The sequence below is a fragment of the Oryzias latipes genome, chromosome 19 (assembly GCF_053564925.1).
Source record: "Oryzias latipes strain Hd-rR chromosome 19, Olatipes_Hd-rR_3.1".
Taxonomy (NCBI): Eukaryota; Metazoa; Chordata; class Actinopteri; order Beloniformes; family Adrianichthyidae; genus Oryzias; species Oryzias latipes.
The window spans coordinates 11168498-11186647 of record NC_136255.1 but is presented as its reverse complement, the minus strand read 5'-3'; the positions used below and the strand labels follow the sequence as shown (position 1 = coordinate 11186647).

The 18150-nt window shown below is 40.2% G+C and overlaps 1 protein-coding gene across 4 annotated transcripts in view; it reads left to right on the top strand.

Annotated features, from left to right (window-relative positions):
* The window catches only part of LOC101172448 (ankyrin-3), a 228478-nt gene that overhangs the window by 28714 nt on the left and 181614 nt on the right, over nucleotides 1-18150 (top strand). Inside the window, exon 1 of one of the 4 annotated variants that reach the window (XM_078936982.1) lies at nucleotides 7257-7607. The exons of 2 other annotated variants lie outside the window; for them this stretch is intronic. In XM_078936982.1, the coding sequence (XP_078793108.1) occupies nucleotides 7539-7607 (69 nt within the window). In that variant the 5' untranslated portion in view covers nucleotides 7257-7538. Of the gene's footprint in view, nucleotides 1-7256; nucleotides 7608-18150 lie in introns of those variants that run through there. One more of the 4 variants, XM_078936969.1, reaches the window with a different exon arrangement.

Sequence of the window (18150 nt, the reverse complement as noted above, 5' to 3'; positions counted from 1 at the left end):
GTTGGACATATTTTACTTTAACAACAGGGATTATGAATCTTTGACAAACCAGAGGTATGTCTGAATAAGGGCTAAGATAACAAGGGCTAAGATGGCGGCACGTACGGACGCAGCGGCTCGCAGCTCTTGGATTGTGGAGTTACTGTTTTTTTTTTTTTGTGTTTCTTGTGCTGCTTTTTGTGCTCCTCTGCACACGTAAACAACCACTTCAGTCGACAGAAGCTTTTGGACATCGGTTCTACATTGCATCTAACCGTCACTGAAGAGTTTTGCCGCACACACAGCATTCCCACGGAGATAGCGAGACCAGCGGGTGCCCCCTGGTTTGTTTTCGGTGCTGGCAGGAGACTGAGATGGAGGGGAGACAGGAAGCAGAATCGGGGCTGCCACTCAGGCCCGCTGGAAAGACTGAGGAAAAACCCCCATAGGCCTCCTCATCCGAGTACGTTCCTTGCCAATGCACGATCGCTGAACAATGAAATAAACGAGCTGGAACTACTCATGGAAGTAAACCGGTATGTCGGTGACTGCCGTGTGCTGGTTATATCAGAATCCTGGCTACACCCGCAGATTCCCGATACGGCTATCCAGCTAACTAGCCCCGTTGTTCACTGCAGCGACCGGAACAAAGAAGGCTCGGCTAAGAGCAGTGGGGGAGGCCTGTGCATGTACGGGCAGCCATGGTGCAGCGGTAGGCTGGTCAACCCATGATCGTAATATTGCAGGTTCAATTCCCGCCTTGCACACCCATGACATTTCCGGTTTGGTCCATAATAGAAGTGATTGTTGATTTTTCTTTATTGACTTTAAGCTGATTAGATAGAAATTTGCCAGATCTATTTGAGTTTTCAAATCTTTCAGGTCGTAGCCTTTGTATTTGAAATTGTGTTTGTTTATTAATGATATCATTTATTCATGGTGAGATATCAGGAGTAAGGTTGAATTCTAAGAAGGTTGCCCACTCTTTTTTAAAGAATTGAATAAATTCTTGGTCTTTTAACAGAGAAGTATTAAACCCCCAATATGTAACTGAGGGTGTGGGGATTTCCCTAGAAATATTTACAGAAACTGGTGCATGATCACTGATAATGATTTGATGAATGGTGGAACTTTTAATTTCTTTTAAAAGAGATTTACTGACTAATCTGGAGAAAAAGAGGTGAACCCTTTAGTGTTTGGGTGACATGAGCGCCAAGCGTCACAGAGACCGAGATCATTCATGTACTGCTTTAGAATACTTGCAGACTGCCATGTGCACTGGTGTGCTGCCATGCTGAGTCTGTCAAGTTCAGGATCCAGAATCAGATTGACGTCTCCTATAAGAACTGTGGAGTCAGAGTGAACCGAGAATGAGGTGAAGAATCTGTGAAAAATAGAAGAGTCGTCAACATTCGGGACATAGATATTGACTATGCAAAGGTCCTTATTCTGAACTGATATATTAATAATTACAAATCGGCCTTCTGGGTCAGTAACTGTATCCTTATGAGTAAATTTAATGTTTTTATTAATTAAAACAGCAACTCCTCTTTGTTTGGAGTTGTAACTAGCAGAGTACATGAATGGAAATTGTGAGGAGCTCAAGTTACGGCGGGGGATGAAGGAGGCACCCAGGCACACAATTACATTCAATTCAATTCAATTCAATTCAATTTTATTTGTATAGCCCAAAATCACAACAACAGTCGTCTCGATGGGCTTCGAAGTAAAACATGAACTCAAAAGGATCACGAATACAAAGAGTTCAATAGGAAAATACTAAAATGAACTAACAAACTGACTAAGCTATACTGGCATCCCTGCCCTTAAATGCCTGCCCTTACAAGAACCCCTAGGAAAGCTTCATGGGGCTTCTATTTCCGGCCCTAGAGGATGAGGAGGCAGGAGGTTGCAGGGGAATAGGAGCTTTAATAGCATTAACCAAAAACTGCAAAACAAAACCACTGCATCAGGCAGGCAAACTTGAAATTAGGGAAGGCCTGAGAACTTTTTGAAAATGAAATGTCAAATACCATTTTCTTTATCATTTTAATTAAGTGACATAATAAGCAGTGTTGAAGAAGAAAAGGAAAAAGCCTTTTGGCGGATTGCTTTTTCATTTTAATTTTGAGTCATTTGATGCAGCTTCATTTTGAAAATGAAAAAGCATTTCTGTTAATCCATTTTAAATGTTAAATCAGACATTTCTAAATGAATTTGGTACACATTTATCAGAGAACATTTTAAAAATGAAATGTCAAATACCATTTTCATTATCATTATAATTATAATTTTAATGATAAATAATTAGTCGGACGGTTCAGGCTTCCACGGTGTGCGTTAAAAAGTAATAACGCACACTTCGTCGGCCATTAACCCTTACGTGTGTACCCTTCAGCTCCCGGCCACGGCTCTTCACCAGCTCCTTTTGCTCGAAATTCTCAAATTTAGCCACAATCGGTCTCGGAAGCTGGTTGTTGGACCTTCTTCTTCCAAGCCGGTGAACCCTCTGGAACGTGATCTGCTGTACCTGGACTTTGGGGAGCTTTAGGTGGGCCTCCATGAAGGTCTTCACTGTGGCCTCCGGGTCTTCTCCTGCCTCCTCTGGAATACCCGAGATCACCAGATTGTCCCTCATGCTCCTCGCCTGAAGATCCAGGAGGGTTTCTTTGATGGAGCGGTTCTCCTCAGAAAGACGAGCGGTGGCGTTGCTCAGGGTCTTAACGTTCTCTCTGAGGGCCTGGTTCTCCGCTGTGATCTCCCGCACCTGCTGCTGGCTGAATTCCAAAGACTCTTGCAGACCTTAGAACTCTCTGTGGAGGATCTCCAGCAGATTCGAGCGGCAATCAAGGCTGGAGAGCTCTTATCTATGGAATCTAAAGTGTCACTGATTCCACTGCCTGGAGAGGTGGCAGCTCCGGGAGACTCTTCCGGACGGCCGCGTCTGGAGGATGGAGTGGTGACGTCACTTACATGCTACAGAAGCTTGCAGGATGGGAGGAGTGAGCAGACACCTTGCTGGCACAACTAAATGCAGAGTTGTGAGGGAGGAAGCGACGGCAGTTTAAGCTTTTAGTTATCTATACATTTTATCAGCTAATATTTTTCTTATCTGATTTATTGGCATGACGTCATAATGTCCAATATCGGCCAATAATTATCAGTATCCGATATTATTGTGCAACCCTACTTAAAACATAACTACACTAAACAAAAGAATATACAGAGTGGGCCTGAACACAAAGCAAAAAAAGAACTACAAAGTGCAACACAGACTACATAACAGGTGGAGAAGAGCACTAAGCTGCAGTGTAGCCAGTTTGCAGCAAAGCTCCCTTCTTGCAGGCTGGAAGGCCACACTGTGCTTTTAAAGGCTGCCTTCATCAGCTTGGGTCCAATAGGAGCCACACCCTTTCCATCACCACACCTGAAAGAAATCAGAGACAGATGTTTAAAGATCCACAAAACCACAGAAGTCCCACTAATATGAATAAAATACACAAAAGACAGAATAAAAAGAAAAATAAACTAAATACAGCCACAGCCATAACATAACCAAGATAAAACTTCTTTCCCAAAGAAGCATTTACCCTAAAAGGAGCATCTATACAAAGCAGTAGCCACACAAACGCAAGACGCTAGCCACTCAAAAAGCACGCCAGACAGCTTTCAGCCATTTCTCACTTTGTCCTAGACATTCTTATCTTTCTCTTTTCACCAAATACTCTTGAGACCAGAATACATGACATGTGTCTCACTGTTAGATTTATGAGTGTAACAGGAAGCAAAGAAAGATCTCTGTGGAATTTGTCTCAAATATCCCATTCTATTAATGCCTCAAGAGCTTGGTTTGAGTAAGCATATCACCCATAACCCCCTTTAGCAAGCTCACTTCTTGTTATAGTGCCAAATCCAGTGAGTGCGATTAAGTTTAGTGAGTTAGTTAAGGATACAAGGATTTTAGGGACCTCATAAAGATGCTCTCTTGATTGTGTCTATTAAATCACAACCATGATTTTTTAGTCCCTGGCTACCACAAATACCAATCCCAGAGTTGGTTCAAACATCTAATTCCAACTTAGTTGTGCAGCTTTACACCACAGCTATCCATGAGCTGGTGGGGGAAAATGCAGGAGACCAGGCTTGGTGACAGAAACTTGGACATTTAATAAATAAACTTGAAAAAGACAAAAACCCATGGAGCAACAAAAAGGTGATGCAACCGAACAGAGCAGAGTAGATGACCTGACCAGAAAGAACCAGACACTTAAATAGACTGAGGATAATTAACTGAAATGAAGACAAACCTGAAACTGGCGTGACTGAGGGACAATTTAAACATGACCAAAAACCATAACTTAAGTGACAAAAACCAAACCAAATTTTACGATCCTTACAGCAGCACAAGATGCATTCAGGGGCTGCATGGAATTTCCACACTCATGTGCTGTCATTATGTCTCTATTGCTACATTGAGGTTTGCAGGTAATTTTTATTGTTAGCATGACTGAATGAAGTGTTTCACATGTTAGTCTCAATGCTTAGGTATGCGTGTGTGAACATTAGTTGTATTATGCCCATGTTGACTTGTTTTTATATGAACATTATTGTAGCCAAAAGGTATGTTTGTAACATTTTTAGTGTGTGTGAACAGGCCCCGCCCCATTTAGATTTTTCATACATCTAAACCTGACCGTAGTGATTATAAACATCCAGCAACTTGTTACTTTATGATGTTTTATGATTCCCCCCCCCCCCCCCCTCTATAATCACCCCCCCCCAAAACCCCTCTGTCTTCTTCCCTCCTTTTCTTTTCCGTCCAACAAAAAACTGTTACAAATGTAATTAATATGAATAAAGTTTAGTACTAATTGCAAAAGGGGTTTATTCAAATATACATCTGGTGTGTCAGAAGATTCATAACCCCATGTTGTAAAAGTAAAATATGTCCAACCCAAGAGGCCTTCAGCTTTCATCTGTTTGCTCAGAAGTTGGACAAGACAAGTTAAAAAAAATTGGTCATCGAAATATAAAGTTTGAATAGGTAAACTATCCTGACAAGGATTGCCAAGCACTGGACTTCCATCATTTCTCCCTCTTGTTGCTTTGCCTCACCCTCGTAATTCCTGGCCAGTGACTGAAGAGATCTTTAGTTGTGGTTTTGTGTAGAAGCTTTGATTCAAAACAGGAAAGTGTGTGTGACTACATTCTGAATGCAGATCAAATGCAAGATTCAGGACTTGATCCAGACCAAATTAAACTGATTTTGTCCAGACCAAATTAGTTTTTTGTAGTCTGAATACACCCTAAGACTCACAACTACAACACACTGATCTGTAAGAACACACACACAATAATGCAAAATGTTGCACATATTAATATATGCATGTTTTTCTAGCCAAGGTATTTTAAAAAAACATAAAAATGTTTATTTTATCGTTAATCACTGGTTTTAATCTTTACTCTTCAGTTCATTGAAAATAAAATTTGTGATGTGAACAAAAATGTTCAAGTTGTAAATAAATGATCATGGCTAGATAATAACATTAAGGCTTTGTTTAAAATGTCGATGCTTTAAAGAAAGGTATCTGTTCATAAAAAGATTCAGAGATCAGAAGTATTTCTAGTTACAATAACATTACCTTTCTGTAATGTTATAAAACGAAGATAAGACCTCACCTTCAATTATTAATATTTGTTTGTTTATGCGCTAGTATAATAATCAACTGAAACTTTATAAATAAAAGGATTTTCGTATAAGCAAATAACTGTTTCTGAGAATTGTTGGGCTAGTAGAAATCTAATTTGGGTGGTAGACTTTGGATGTTACCAGCCACCCCAGCTAGTTAAAGTCTGGTCCTGTCTCTATGCCTTACTTTCTCTGTGCTCTGCCCTGGAGCTCCTCCTCACCACCAGCTGTACACGATCTTTAAATCCCTATGGTATTGTTGGGCACACTTAGCGCAGACAGGTTGACTAGCTGTCAAATATGTGCTATATGCATAGATGCACAACAGACCACTCATTATGTTCTTTCCACTGCACTGACTTAACATGCTCAGGTCTGCATTGCACCCTGTTAAACGATGTGTTTATGTCTGTGACATCTTGTCTAAACTTTGAAAATGGCAACATTGTGTTTGTACCCCTTTTCTTGTATCTCCCTAGCAGTTCAGATTGGTACAGTTTGTCATGTCAAGCTGTGGTCAGTAGGTGTCAGACTAAGCCTACATTTCAGTCTGGGTCTGAGTGGACAAAAAGCAGCAGTAAATCGTCTCGCATATCTGGATGTAAATTCAAATGCACACATAAATTAATTCTGCTGTAAGTGTGGTGCTTTTATTCAGCATAAAATTGAAGTGTGGTATGAAAGCCTGCAGGAGCAGATTCAATAAAAGCCTCTGCCTCTCCGATTATTGTAATCATAATTGTACTTGGCTAGCCAACTCACTCTTGTATAATCCACTCTCACTTACACACACGACACTAACCCAGTGATCCACCATCATGGGAATTTCTTGTCCTTTTTCATGCTTGTCAAATGAGTGGAAAAGGCTAATGTGATGGGATGGAGATCTGTCTTTTTTTATATAACTATAGTTTGTTTAACAGAGTGTTTAATTGTATGCACCTTTGGCCAGGCCCAGAGATTAAGACACATGATTTGATCACTTGGATGAGTGAGCAAATACTTTTGCTAATACAGTATATTTGTACTTATACATAAAGTATATGACACATGGAATCCATTAAATGTGAAGTTTTTAAAAAAAATTGAATTAATTGCTTGAAAAAAAGTTGGAGGAAGTAAATTTTTATATTTTTTCCAAATAAAATAACAAGTCTTTTGTAAAATCGCATCACTCTTAATAAATAATTCTTGTGATAAGACAGCACATTTTAGGAAGTTAGGCTCAGAGATTAAGTTGCTATGGTAACTTACATACCCTGAAAATAACCGCTGTTTTGAAACCAAAAGTGGAGAATATCAGCTGACTTACCCTTTAAACATAGGGTATGCAGCATACCCTGCTTTCTGGAAAAACTACAGTTTATGAATAAATCTGTCAATTTTTTAGTGGAAATATTTTTTTCTGATATTTATTTTGCAATCCTACCAAACAAAAGGAGAAATTCGTATTTAGTGAGTTAAGTGTCATTATTGATCATTTTTAGTTGTGCCTGAAAAAGGAGATCGCAGCAAGCAGTTAGATGGTATGGACAGTTGAGGTACTGCAGCTTGTTGCTCTTACTTGTGGAGCGTGTGGAAGAAAGCCACAGGTTAAAGTGAAGCGTTTAAGAAGGAGTCATGGAAAGCATCTCCATCGCTTCAGCCATGCTTTCATGCTGGCCACTCTCCTCTCTGCCTCACACACACACATCTGAGTCCATGTCTGCGTGTGTGGAAGTGGGTGTGGGCAGCTGAGCGAGGACCTTGTTGTGCGCTCCGAGAGAGGCCACCTCTCCACTCTGGTCTGTTCATCCATGCTGGATTAAATTTGAAAAAGAAAGCTTTTGGACTCCCAACGCACACAGGTTTTGGACTTTTCACAGCTGCTATGATGAGCGAGGAGGTTAAAGAGAAATCTACAGGGAAATTGGCCCATCGTAAGAAGAAAGCAAAGAAGGTAAACGACTAATGGAGATGGTCTGTGGTTTGTAAACAACATGGTGTGGCTGCAAGCGCTAAAATGCCAGATCCAATCTGGTGAGTCAGACAGGAAATGAAGGATGGGGCTCTATTATGCTCCTATTTTCATTCTTGTTGAGAGAGAAATTTTGAGTATAAATTCAGTTCTTTTGACGTCCTTCTTGCCCTGTATTCTGTTTTTAAAGGGTTGTGTTGAGGTTTGTAAACGCGACTATTGTCATACATTTGCGGGCAAAAATGTTTCTTCTATTTGTGTGCTATTTCTTAGTATAAAAATGTAGTAAAAGTGTATTATACTGAAGAAAAAATGGAGATGGTCCAGTTTTACCAGTAAGACACTAATTTATGGCTCCTGTTTATGTCTTTACTGCAAACAGTCAAAGCAGGGCATAATAGTTGAAGGGGGGATTATTAACAAAGGGAGTTGTGAGAGTGAGGTGTTACAAAACAGAAAGAGCCAGATCAATACTTTTTTTTTCTTTAAGGAAGAATGGGGACCATAATATGGAGAGCTGCCATAAAGAAAACAAGAAAATTTCAAGAAACAGTCAAATAAATTGAAGGAATAGCAGTAAAGTCCAGGAGATGGTTGGTTCAACAGCAGGAGTCGGTTGAGCTTCACCCTGCAGTCAATGCAGCTTTTGTGGTAGATGTTCAACACAAGTTGTGCAGCCATCTGCAAAAAAATGTATGTATAGTTAAGGGTTGTACGGTAATATCGTACACCGATAATTATCGGCCGATAATGGACAATATGACGACATGTGGATAATTCCGATAAGAAAAAAATTTGCTGATAAAATGGACCTATAACTAAAAGCTAAAACTGTTGTTGCTTCCTCACTCACCACTCTGTATTTACTTGTGTCAGCAAGGTGTGTGCTCACCCGGCCCGCCCTGCAAGCTTGTGTTGCATTTCTCCCCGTTCATGCGTGGGTTTTCTCCGGGGTCTCCGGCTTTTTCCCACTGTCCAAAAACATGCTTCATAGGTCAATTGGCAACTCTAAATTGTCAATAGGTGTGAGTGTGAGAGTGAATGGATGTGTGTTTGTGGCCCTGGAACAGACTGGCGACCTGTCCAGGGTGTCCCCTGCCTTCGCCCGTAAGTGGCCGGGATAGGCTCCGGCAGCCCCGTGACCCCATAAGGGACAAAACGGAAGAAGATGAATGAATGAAAAATAAATATATAAGTACATATAAGTTGCTATGGAGTTTAAGTCGAGCTTTTGGGAGAAAAGTGCAACACTTCTGAACAAATGCAACAAGTCCGGTGTTATGCTGTGATCACAATGAAAGCGATTCATGCCTTAAATTCACCTCAGCTGCCTCTTTTTCTTTGCACTTCAAGTTCGATGCTCAGTGCTTGTCCAAATATGTGTTCATAAACTAGACGATTCTGTCGCATGTGGGAGAAGCTACTGGCAAGTTTTTAGCCTCATTACTACATATAAACCATTAACCGTATATCTAATTTACAATGCACGGTATACACGGATGCCATTGAGAAATCAGGTTTATTTATTTTAAAGAGCCCTAAAGGTTATTGATAATTATGTCTCCATATCTGGTTAATGAGATCTTTCAGTCTTTTTTCTTTTATGGTGATATTTACCTTCTACTGCAGGCACTGTGTCTGAATTAAGGCGCTGTCAGCTGTACTTTCTTCTAACCCGTATAACTTAGCCTGATTTCTTGCTGTCAAGAAACCAAAATATAAAAACAAAAATAAAAATGTCTCTATGCAAATAAGAAAAAATAGCATAATAAGAAGAAACAATCAGATTCTCCCCCATGTTTGTTTAGTATGTTTGTCCATATAGTAAATACTGATGCACACACCTAGACTGCCCGCTTGCATTTGTTAGCAAGAAACAACCGCTAAAGGGCAACCAGTTATTAGTCGGAAAATACCAAATATATGAGCCAATATTTATTTTTTAAAATCACATTTAAGTCCCTCTTGGGTTCAACACCCCTGACCAAACTATGCAAAAAAACCTCGACATGTACTCCAAAAATATGGTAGTTGTTATAGAGCATTTTTGGCAAATTGTATTTTTTAATGCTGAATATCCTTAACTCCATGTTGTTTTATTAACTAAGCAAACATGCATAATGCACAGGGATACCACGATCTCTTTGCATCCATTATCACCAAGTGATGAAGTTTTCCTTTAATCAGTTATTGTTGTTATAGCTTAATAACTCCTTATAAGTTCTGTGTTTTTGCCCACCTGCTTTTGCTGCATTTCAGAGTAGAAACATTTGAGGTGCTGTGTGAAATTTCTGCTGCATGTAGGTGTTTTATTTTTACTCCCACTTGAAACATGGGTGATTTTCTGCGTTTGAAACGCAGTTTTGAAAAGGGATTTTGATTTGTAGAGTTTTTACCATTCCATATAATAATGGTAATGACAGTTGTTTGGAGACAGATGGTGTTGGATTTTTTTGTTTTTTGTTTTGTTTTCTCTGGATAAACTTTCTGTTTGCTAAATTATTGAGCAGACCACAGTTGTGCAGAGAAACTTCAAATGATTTAGGTTCGTCTTTAGAGCACACAATACCCAGTATGGCAGTAATTATTGGATCCATTGTTTTAGGCCTGGAGTCTGCAATCTGAGGCTCCTGAGCCACGTGTGACTCTTTTAACCCTTCAGTGTTAAAGAATAATAAAAGGATAGTAATCAAAATGACTTTTCTAACTACTATTGATTGCATTGCTTGATTTATTAATTAGTTAGATTTATTAATTTATGGCTAATGGGCTACTACAACAGTAAAGCTATGTTCACACCGGGCATGTGACGTATGTTAAAAAACGTGCTAAAGTTGTCACATTCTTGAATGTGCATTTACCATTTAATGTTTACATTGGACTGTTGATACCCCTAACTATTTGATGCAAAATGTCGAAACAGTTCCAATCTTGCAAAACTTGCTCCAGGCTTTTTTTTCACAGCTTTATTTCCATATATGAAAGACTTGCTGTCATATAATTCCATCAGGGGACAAACCACAATTATTAATTTCTCCTCCATGATAAATTTTCAAACAGTTGGCCATTTTGTGTCTTAAAAAGGACGCCATCCAAACATCACTACTAAATCAGAGTGTGATTAGTCAATGTTCAACCTTTCAACATGCCACTGAAGTCATATAATTAGGTAAAGGAACGGAGGACATAAGAAAATAATGTTTTTTTTGCATTGAAGAACATTTGGTGCATTGGGATGGTTATATTTGGAAAAAGGTATCTCATTTTGAAAATAACTCATTGGAGCCTTGTCAAAAAAATAAACAAAAAAACATGATCAATTTTGAAAAGTAAATGATATCTTCTTTTTATTCGTAACAGTAACATTTGAGTTTTATCTAAAAAGGTCTAACTCAAGCTGGGTTTTGGTAAACTGGCCCAAATAGCTCTTTTTGTGTTGAAGTTTGCGGATCCCTGATTTAGGCTGTAGTTCAAATTCCCAGCTGGGTTCTTTCTGTGTATAGTTTGCATGTGAGGGTTTTCAAAACACCCTTAAGAGTTAGGCTACACCCTACTTCACTCTACAGTAGTAGGAATAGGCTCCAGCAACCCCTTTGAAGAGATGGATGGATCATTTAAGACAGTTTTCTGTTCTTTTTCTTTTTTATTCCAACCTTTAGATTGTGGTTTTCTTTTGTCTCAGCTCTAGAGGCACTTTAATCAAAGCAAAAAGGTGTAAATTGCAGGGAAAATCTCATATTCCTTTATGTTGCATCTTGCAGATTGTTGGAGCTTCTGCAGAGACCTTTGCAGCAAAAAGAAAAAAGAGGATGCCGGCTAAGCACCTTTATTCTACTAGGTTCAGCTTTGTGTTAGGTCAGCTGTTCTGCAGAGGGGCTCTCTATATTCTCCTCTGTTCCTGCTGTGTAACAGGTGTCTGATGCAAAGGTTTTACTGCAACTTCATATTGCTACTGTTGCAAGAGAACAAGGACTGATTGAAGTTTTTGTATTTCAAGAATGCAAGTTGGCAAAAAGGAAAGAGGGAGAAGGAGGGAAATTAGAAGAGTTGAGCACACGAGGAAGGAACAAAAGTAAGAACAAAGACAGGTCAAGCTATGTTCAGCCCTCAGCAATATGTGTTCAAGCAATGCTTTTGTGAGGAACCTGAGAACATCAAGCAACCGTCACTTACTGGTTAGAAAGTCTGTAAATTAATGCCTGGGTGTGGGCGTGTTAAAGGACAGAACAATGTGCGTGGTGTTATCCTCGATATGCGTCAACATGTCATGAGTTGGAAAGTTTGAATGACTTTTTCTAGATTTTTTTTTGTATCCCAGATGAAAGAACAGATTTAATACACCATGGATACATTTTTACATATTTCTATGGAACTTAAGAAAGTTTAATATAAAGTCGCATTGAACTGATGTTATTTCATTGGGTTATTCTTTTATTTATATTTTTGTTGTCCACCATGGAAAAATGTACTGATTATTTTCGTTTTTCGTCTTCTAGTGAACTGATTAACCACAATAATTGATCTTTCTCTTACTGCTAATTAAAAAATAAATAAATGTATATGTTTATAAATTTTGTACTTTAATATATGTTAGATATTTATTTGGTGGCACACAAGAAACTTAGGTTAGCAGGGCTCGACATAGCCATTTGTCCGCTGGCCCGGTCCTGTTTTTCGAGCAGTACGGACCACAAGACTTTATTTTTTACTTGTCCGCTCGGGCCACTAAAATATCTAACAATTAATACATTTTTCACCTTTTTCAATAAAGTATATTTTGCGAAAACGTGTAGATTTACCTCGTCTTTATAATTAACTTTTTCTGCTAGTCCTGTGTTCAGACTTAAAGGGTTTCTATGGGAAACCTTTTATCACTCTTCTCCTCCTCTCCTGCCTGCGCGCGCGGCTGTCACTGCCGAGCACCACGCGGCACGTGCTCACTCAATTTTTTTTTCAAACTTTATTGAATGTAACAATTCAATACTAAACAATGTTAAACAGCAACAACGAAGGAACAAGCCAGTGGGTTATTATTACATTTTATGCAGATATATTTAAACTGACACACATATCAGCGCGCGCCCCCTGGTGGTTTTTCACCGCGATGATCATAAATCCAACACCGTCACTGAAGAGAGACTGAAGCATGTCAGAGATGTGGAAGACATGGCAGGAATAGATAGGAATATGTTAGACAGAGTAATGGGTGGAATTAGTAGTATGGACAGCAAGATATTTAATGAATGCATTGAAGATGAAATTGTATGCACTAAGCTTTAAGCTGAATGTCAAAGAATCAAAGGCAACTACAAATACCTGAATCTCAGACTCAAACGGAGTATAATGTCAAACTACTTAATTTTGTTTTTCTTTACAACACTGTAAGCAGTAAGTATTTCTAGTTAACTGAATGATCTCAGTAATTTAATTGTATTTAATTTTTCAATTATTCAATTTAATTAGGCAACTAAAGTAACTAAAAAGTAAATGTAACTTTGCAACAGTAACAAAAAGCAGAACCTTAAGGCAGTCAGAGCAAAAAAGTCAATAAAACTTCTTAACTATTGATTAGGAACAAATGTGAAATAGCAGTGATTAGAAGCAGCATGAAAACTTCTTAACTAGTGTTAACTACTTCACTGCAGTGCTCTCTTCAAAACATCTGAAACAGACTAGAGCAGATTTAAGTTTGATATGCTCTATTTTCAGTCATTGAAAAGTGTAGAAATCAGTGTTAGATGTCACCAGAATGCACCAAATTGCACCATATTAAAATTTTCCCGGGGGGGGTATGCCCCCGGACCCCCCTAAAGTTGCAAGCACCTGCGAGGCGGGTCTCGCTGTGCGCGGTGTCGGGCCAGTAACTTTCAAAAACTACTGGCCCTGTGGGCCAGTGCAAATTTCTGGGCTATGTCAACCCCTGGTTAGCTTTGCAGCGTGTGCAATGAGCCAATTCCAGTCTTAGGCAAGGCCCTTGGCGCCTTTCTTGATCTCCCTGTGCCTTGAAAACACATGGTTGTGTCAGGAAGGGCATCTGGCATAAAACCTCCTACCAAAACCACCTATGCGAATCAGTAAAAGCTCATTTGCTTGGTGACCCCTGACAGGATGCGCAAAAGGTGAACAACGTTCAAAGTTTTTATTTGTTTTATATGTAATTTTCTACTTTTTAGAATATTATTTTAAAATATTTCAAATATATTTTTTAATTCTTTCTATATTTTTTCTAAATACTTTTTATATAGTTTAGCATGTAAAGGCTTCAGTTTGTATGTTATAGAATAAAAAGACAGTAGTTTTTTAGTAGCTCATTCTAATGTTGTCAACCAGGGGCAGTTTCATCTGGTTTTACCATTTCCTGTGTGATTCCTCATGTTTATTTTTTGTTTGTTTTATTTTGAAATGCGTGCCTTATTCTCTGCAGTGCTAATCCTTAACAGTACATGTACACAAGGGAGTTTGTGCTACTTTGGTCAGAGTGGACTTGTGTTTATGTAACATCACTGCCTACTCAGTGATTTTCGGCCCACACCCTCCTCAGTGTTGATACCATCAATAGTTCCAAATGACATGAAGTGAAAGCTGCAGCACCGTGGTGATTCCAAAGAAAAAAACAGAGATCTTGTATGCGTCCTAACAAGTTCTAAATTTCTTTGAAAGCCTTTTAAGTTAAGACACCTTACAAAGTGTATATTTTAGGTCTGTAACCCTTTTATCTAAAGTCTGTAAATTGAATTTAGTTGCAATTAAGGAACTTTTTTTCCAGCCATTTTTTTAAATAAGCTTAAACATTAAAAAAAGTGTAACTGTTATATGGTCTCACTACTTGTATAAGTAAGCACGTTGAAAAAAAGTACGGTACAGGACTGGCACACAGGAAACCACGGTTTGATTCCCAGCAGCGGAATGAACAATCATTGGTAATGGGGCAATTGCCATATCAATGACGGGCAATTAATATAACACAGTGAGGGCCCTCGGGCAAGTCCCTTAATGCTACTGCGTACCTCATAACCCATTAGAGACAGTGGATTACATGTCATGCTGGTTTAGACGTCGCCCGGCCAAACAAGATCTGGGTCAGGTGGTGGGGGACCAGAGCACCCTGATGGAAAGTGGGCTACTGGAACAAGACGGAAATGGACTATATGTGAGAACAAGGTTCTGTTGGAATGCTACGTACTCAAGCAATCCCACCTAGAGAGGTTGTATGCAGAGAATGTGTAGTGAATGGATGCTTCGAAACCCACAATCAAGGCTATCTGCCAAGCAACTTGTAGCGCGATGTTCTAACATTCTAAAACGGCAGCTCATATCACAACTTGAGATTGAAGCGGTACAACACAGTTGCAATACCAAGGGTGAGCCAGAACACCAGGACAGAGAGGAGGCTATACCACACTCCCACCCTGAGCTTGGGTACACAGCCCCAATAACTACAGATATGCTGAGGGAGGCAGCAACTGACCTGAAAGATAAGATCATGTCTAGAATGAACACAAGGCAACCCAGACACCAGCTACAAAGGTTAAATGATGTACCACCTAAAGGTCTCCTGAAAACTGAATGAAGCATTGAGGGCAATTCCTACCACAACATTCACAGAAACCAATGAACTGGTTTAGACTTCACCAGCAGTGATCCTTGAGATGCTTGGCAATTAGAGCAACCCTGGGAGAGAACAAAAAACTCACCATGGAAGTAACAGTTGGAGGCTAAAATCAAGGCAGCTCGGAGTGATGTGAGTCAGCTGACAGAGGCCCAAAGAGGTGCAATGAAAAAGAAAGTACCCAAGAGATACAGCAAGATACTCATACCTGAAGCACTGGAAACTGCGGAACAAAGGCTTCTGGCCTTGAGCAGCTGCCTAAAGAGGTACACAAGAGGCAATGAAGCCAGATGGATAAACAGGCTTTTCGCAACTTAATCTGTGAAAGTATACGCGCAGTGGCAGGGTCAAAACAGCAAAGCTGACTCACCAAGGTTATAAACTAAACAATACTGGAAAAGTATAGGGGAGAGAGAGACACAGCTCATAACAGCAATGCCGATGTCTAGTGTCTCTGAGAAAAGAACATAACAACTTCCCTGAACAGAATCCAGTAACATCACAGTGGCAGTCATCCAAGAAAGAGTCTCAAGGAATGAAGAACTGGACACCACCAGGCCCTGACATGATACATGCATACTGGCTAAAGAAAGTCACTCCACTACATGAGCACCTGGCAGCACAAATGAAACAGCTGCTAAGAGATGGGACTCACCTCAAATGGCTAACGGAAGGGTAAATAATCCTGATAAAGAAAAATCCCTCAAAGGGTTCAGTAACATCCAACTACCGGCCAATAACCTGTATCTCCACAACATGGAAGCTCATGTTTTATCAGGTATCTTTGCAAAAAGTTAAATAGGCACATGGATCAATACATTGGTAGAGACTCCAGAGGAGTCAAGCACCAACTCCTGGTTGATAGAACAGTCGCTCAAGAGACTGCAGGTCACAACACACTAACCTGTGCACAGCCTGGATTGATTACAAGAAAGCCTATGACTCAATGCCACACACATGGTTTATTGAATGCTTGGAGCTATACAACATCAACAGGAGTCTAAGACTTCATAGGAAACTCAATGAAGCTGTGGGAAACCACCCCTGAAGCCTAACCCTAACCCTAACCCTAACCCTAACCCTAGCCTAACCCTAACCCTAACCCTAACCCTAACCCTAACCCTAACCCTAACCCTAACCCTAACCCTGAAGCCAATGGCAAGCCACTTGCACAGGTGTCCATCAAATGTGGCATATACCATGGTGAAGCTCTGTCCCCACTGCTGTTCTGCATAGGTCTGAACTCCTTCAGCCAAATAATCAAGAAGATTGGCTATGGCAGGGGTCTGCAACCTTTACCACTTAAAGAGCCATTTGGATCAGTTTCCCACAGAAATGAAAACACAGGGAGCCGCAACACCCTTTGGAAAACCCGGTGTTTCCAGTGAAAGGCATTATTTAACTTTTTTTGTTTTCACCCATTATTCACTTCTCATTCAACCTCATTCAACATGTACTGTCTTCAGAGGCGGTCCTGGCTAGTTTGACGCCCTGGGTGAAACAGACCAAATACAAGGTTCAGGACTTGATCCGGACCAAGTTAAGCAGACTCCTTCTGGACCAAATGATTTTAGGGTCCGAATACACTCTAAGTCTGCAATGCGAGGACAAGTCCTGTTCAACATTTTGGAAATCTGGTGACAGTTCTCAAAAAACATTTTTTGATTCAGTTAGTGATAAAACAGTTAATAAACTCACTTTGATGTAGTTAATTTATTCATTCATCTTCTGCCATTTTATCCCTTTCGGGGTCACGGGGCTGCCGGAGCCTATCCTGGCCACTTGTGGGCAAAGTTAGGGGATACCCTGGACAGTTCACTTGTCTGTCACAGAGCTGCAATCACACACCCATTCACACTCACACCTAGGGACAATTTAGAGTTGCCAATTGACCTAGGAAACATGTTTTTTTGGACAGTGGGAGGAACCTGGAGATCCTGGAGGAACCCATGCATGCACATGGAGAACATGCAAACTCCACACAGAAAGGTCTGCCATTGATGTTCTGTTTCAGGTTCCCAGCCAGAAATTGAACCGGGGGCCTTCTTGCTGTGAGGCAATACCGCTAACCACTGCGCCACCGTGCAGCCCTCATTTTGATTTAGTCATAGGAGAAAATTGTTTTTAGCTGAAGAAGGCGATTGTGTCAGGGTAGACATGTCTGCATTCATGTCATCCTACAAGACTGCATGATACACACCAGGCATGCTCATTGGGTAGATCGGGGGCCATCAAAAATAAATAAACAAAAAAATACAAATGTATTTTTCTAAAAAGCTGTCAGTGGATCATCATCCTAACCGTGAAGTACGTCATTTGATTGACATGCAAAACGATCAATCGAACATCCTCTGATCCATACGTCACTTAACAAACGTGTTCAACTACGCTGAGCGCTCATTTTTTCTGCTGTCTGAAAGCCGCTGTCGGCCCTGCTGCGCACCGGGTCCCCGGCGGAGGACCAGCTGGGTCCGCAGGAGCGTTTATTGAGGCTCTGGGCAGCCCACGTGCCACCTCAATCAGAAGCAAGACCAAGACGCCTCATCTGATGCAGCCATACTACCACGGCGCCTGTTCTGCAGTTCCCGCCCCAGGGATCCAACCCCAATAAAAGGATTTACAGCAGAGCATACGGTTGTTGCTGCTATTTGTTTTCATAATAAACTGCCTCATCTGTTCTAATTATGCATAACTACAACAATAATATTAATATGCAAGCCAAAGCCATCTCCTCACAAAGATTTGTGTACTCTCACTCCGTAGTTTGTGTTTTTATTTAATAAACATAGCCTATAAGACTTTTGAAGTTGAATAAAGTGACTTTGGTGCTAAATTCGAGGCCTTCACTAGTAAATCCTTGTTCTATACGTCCTGCACTGCCACCTCGCAGAGATTTGTGTACTTTTTCTGTGTAAT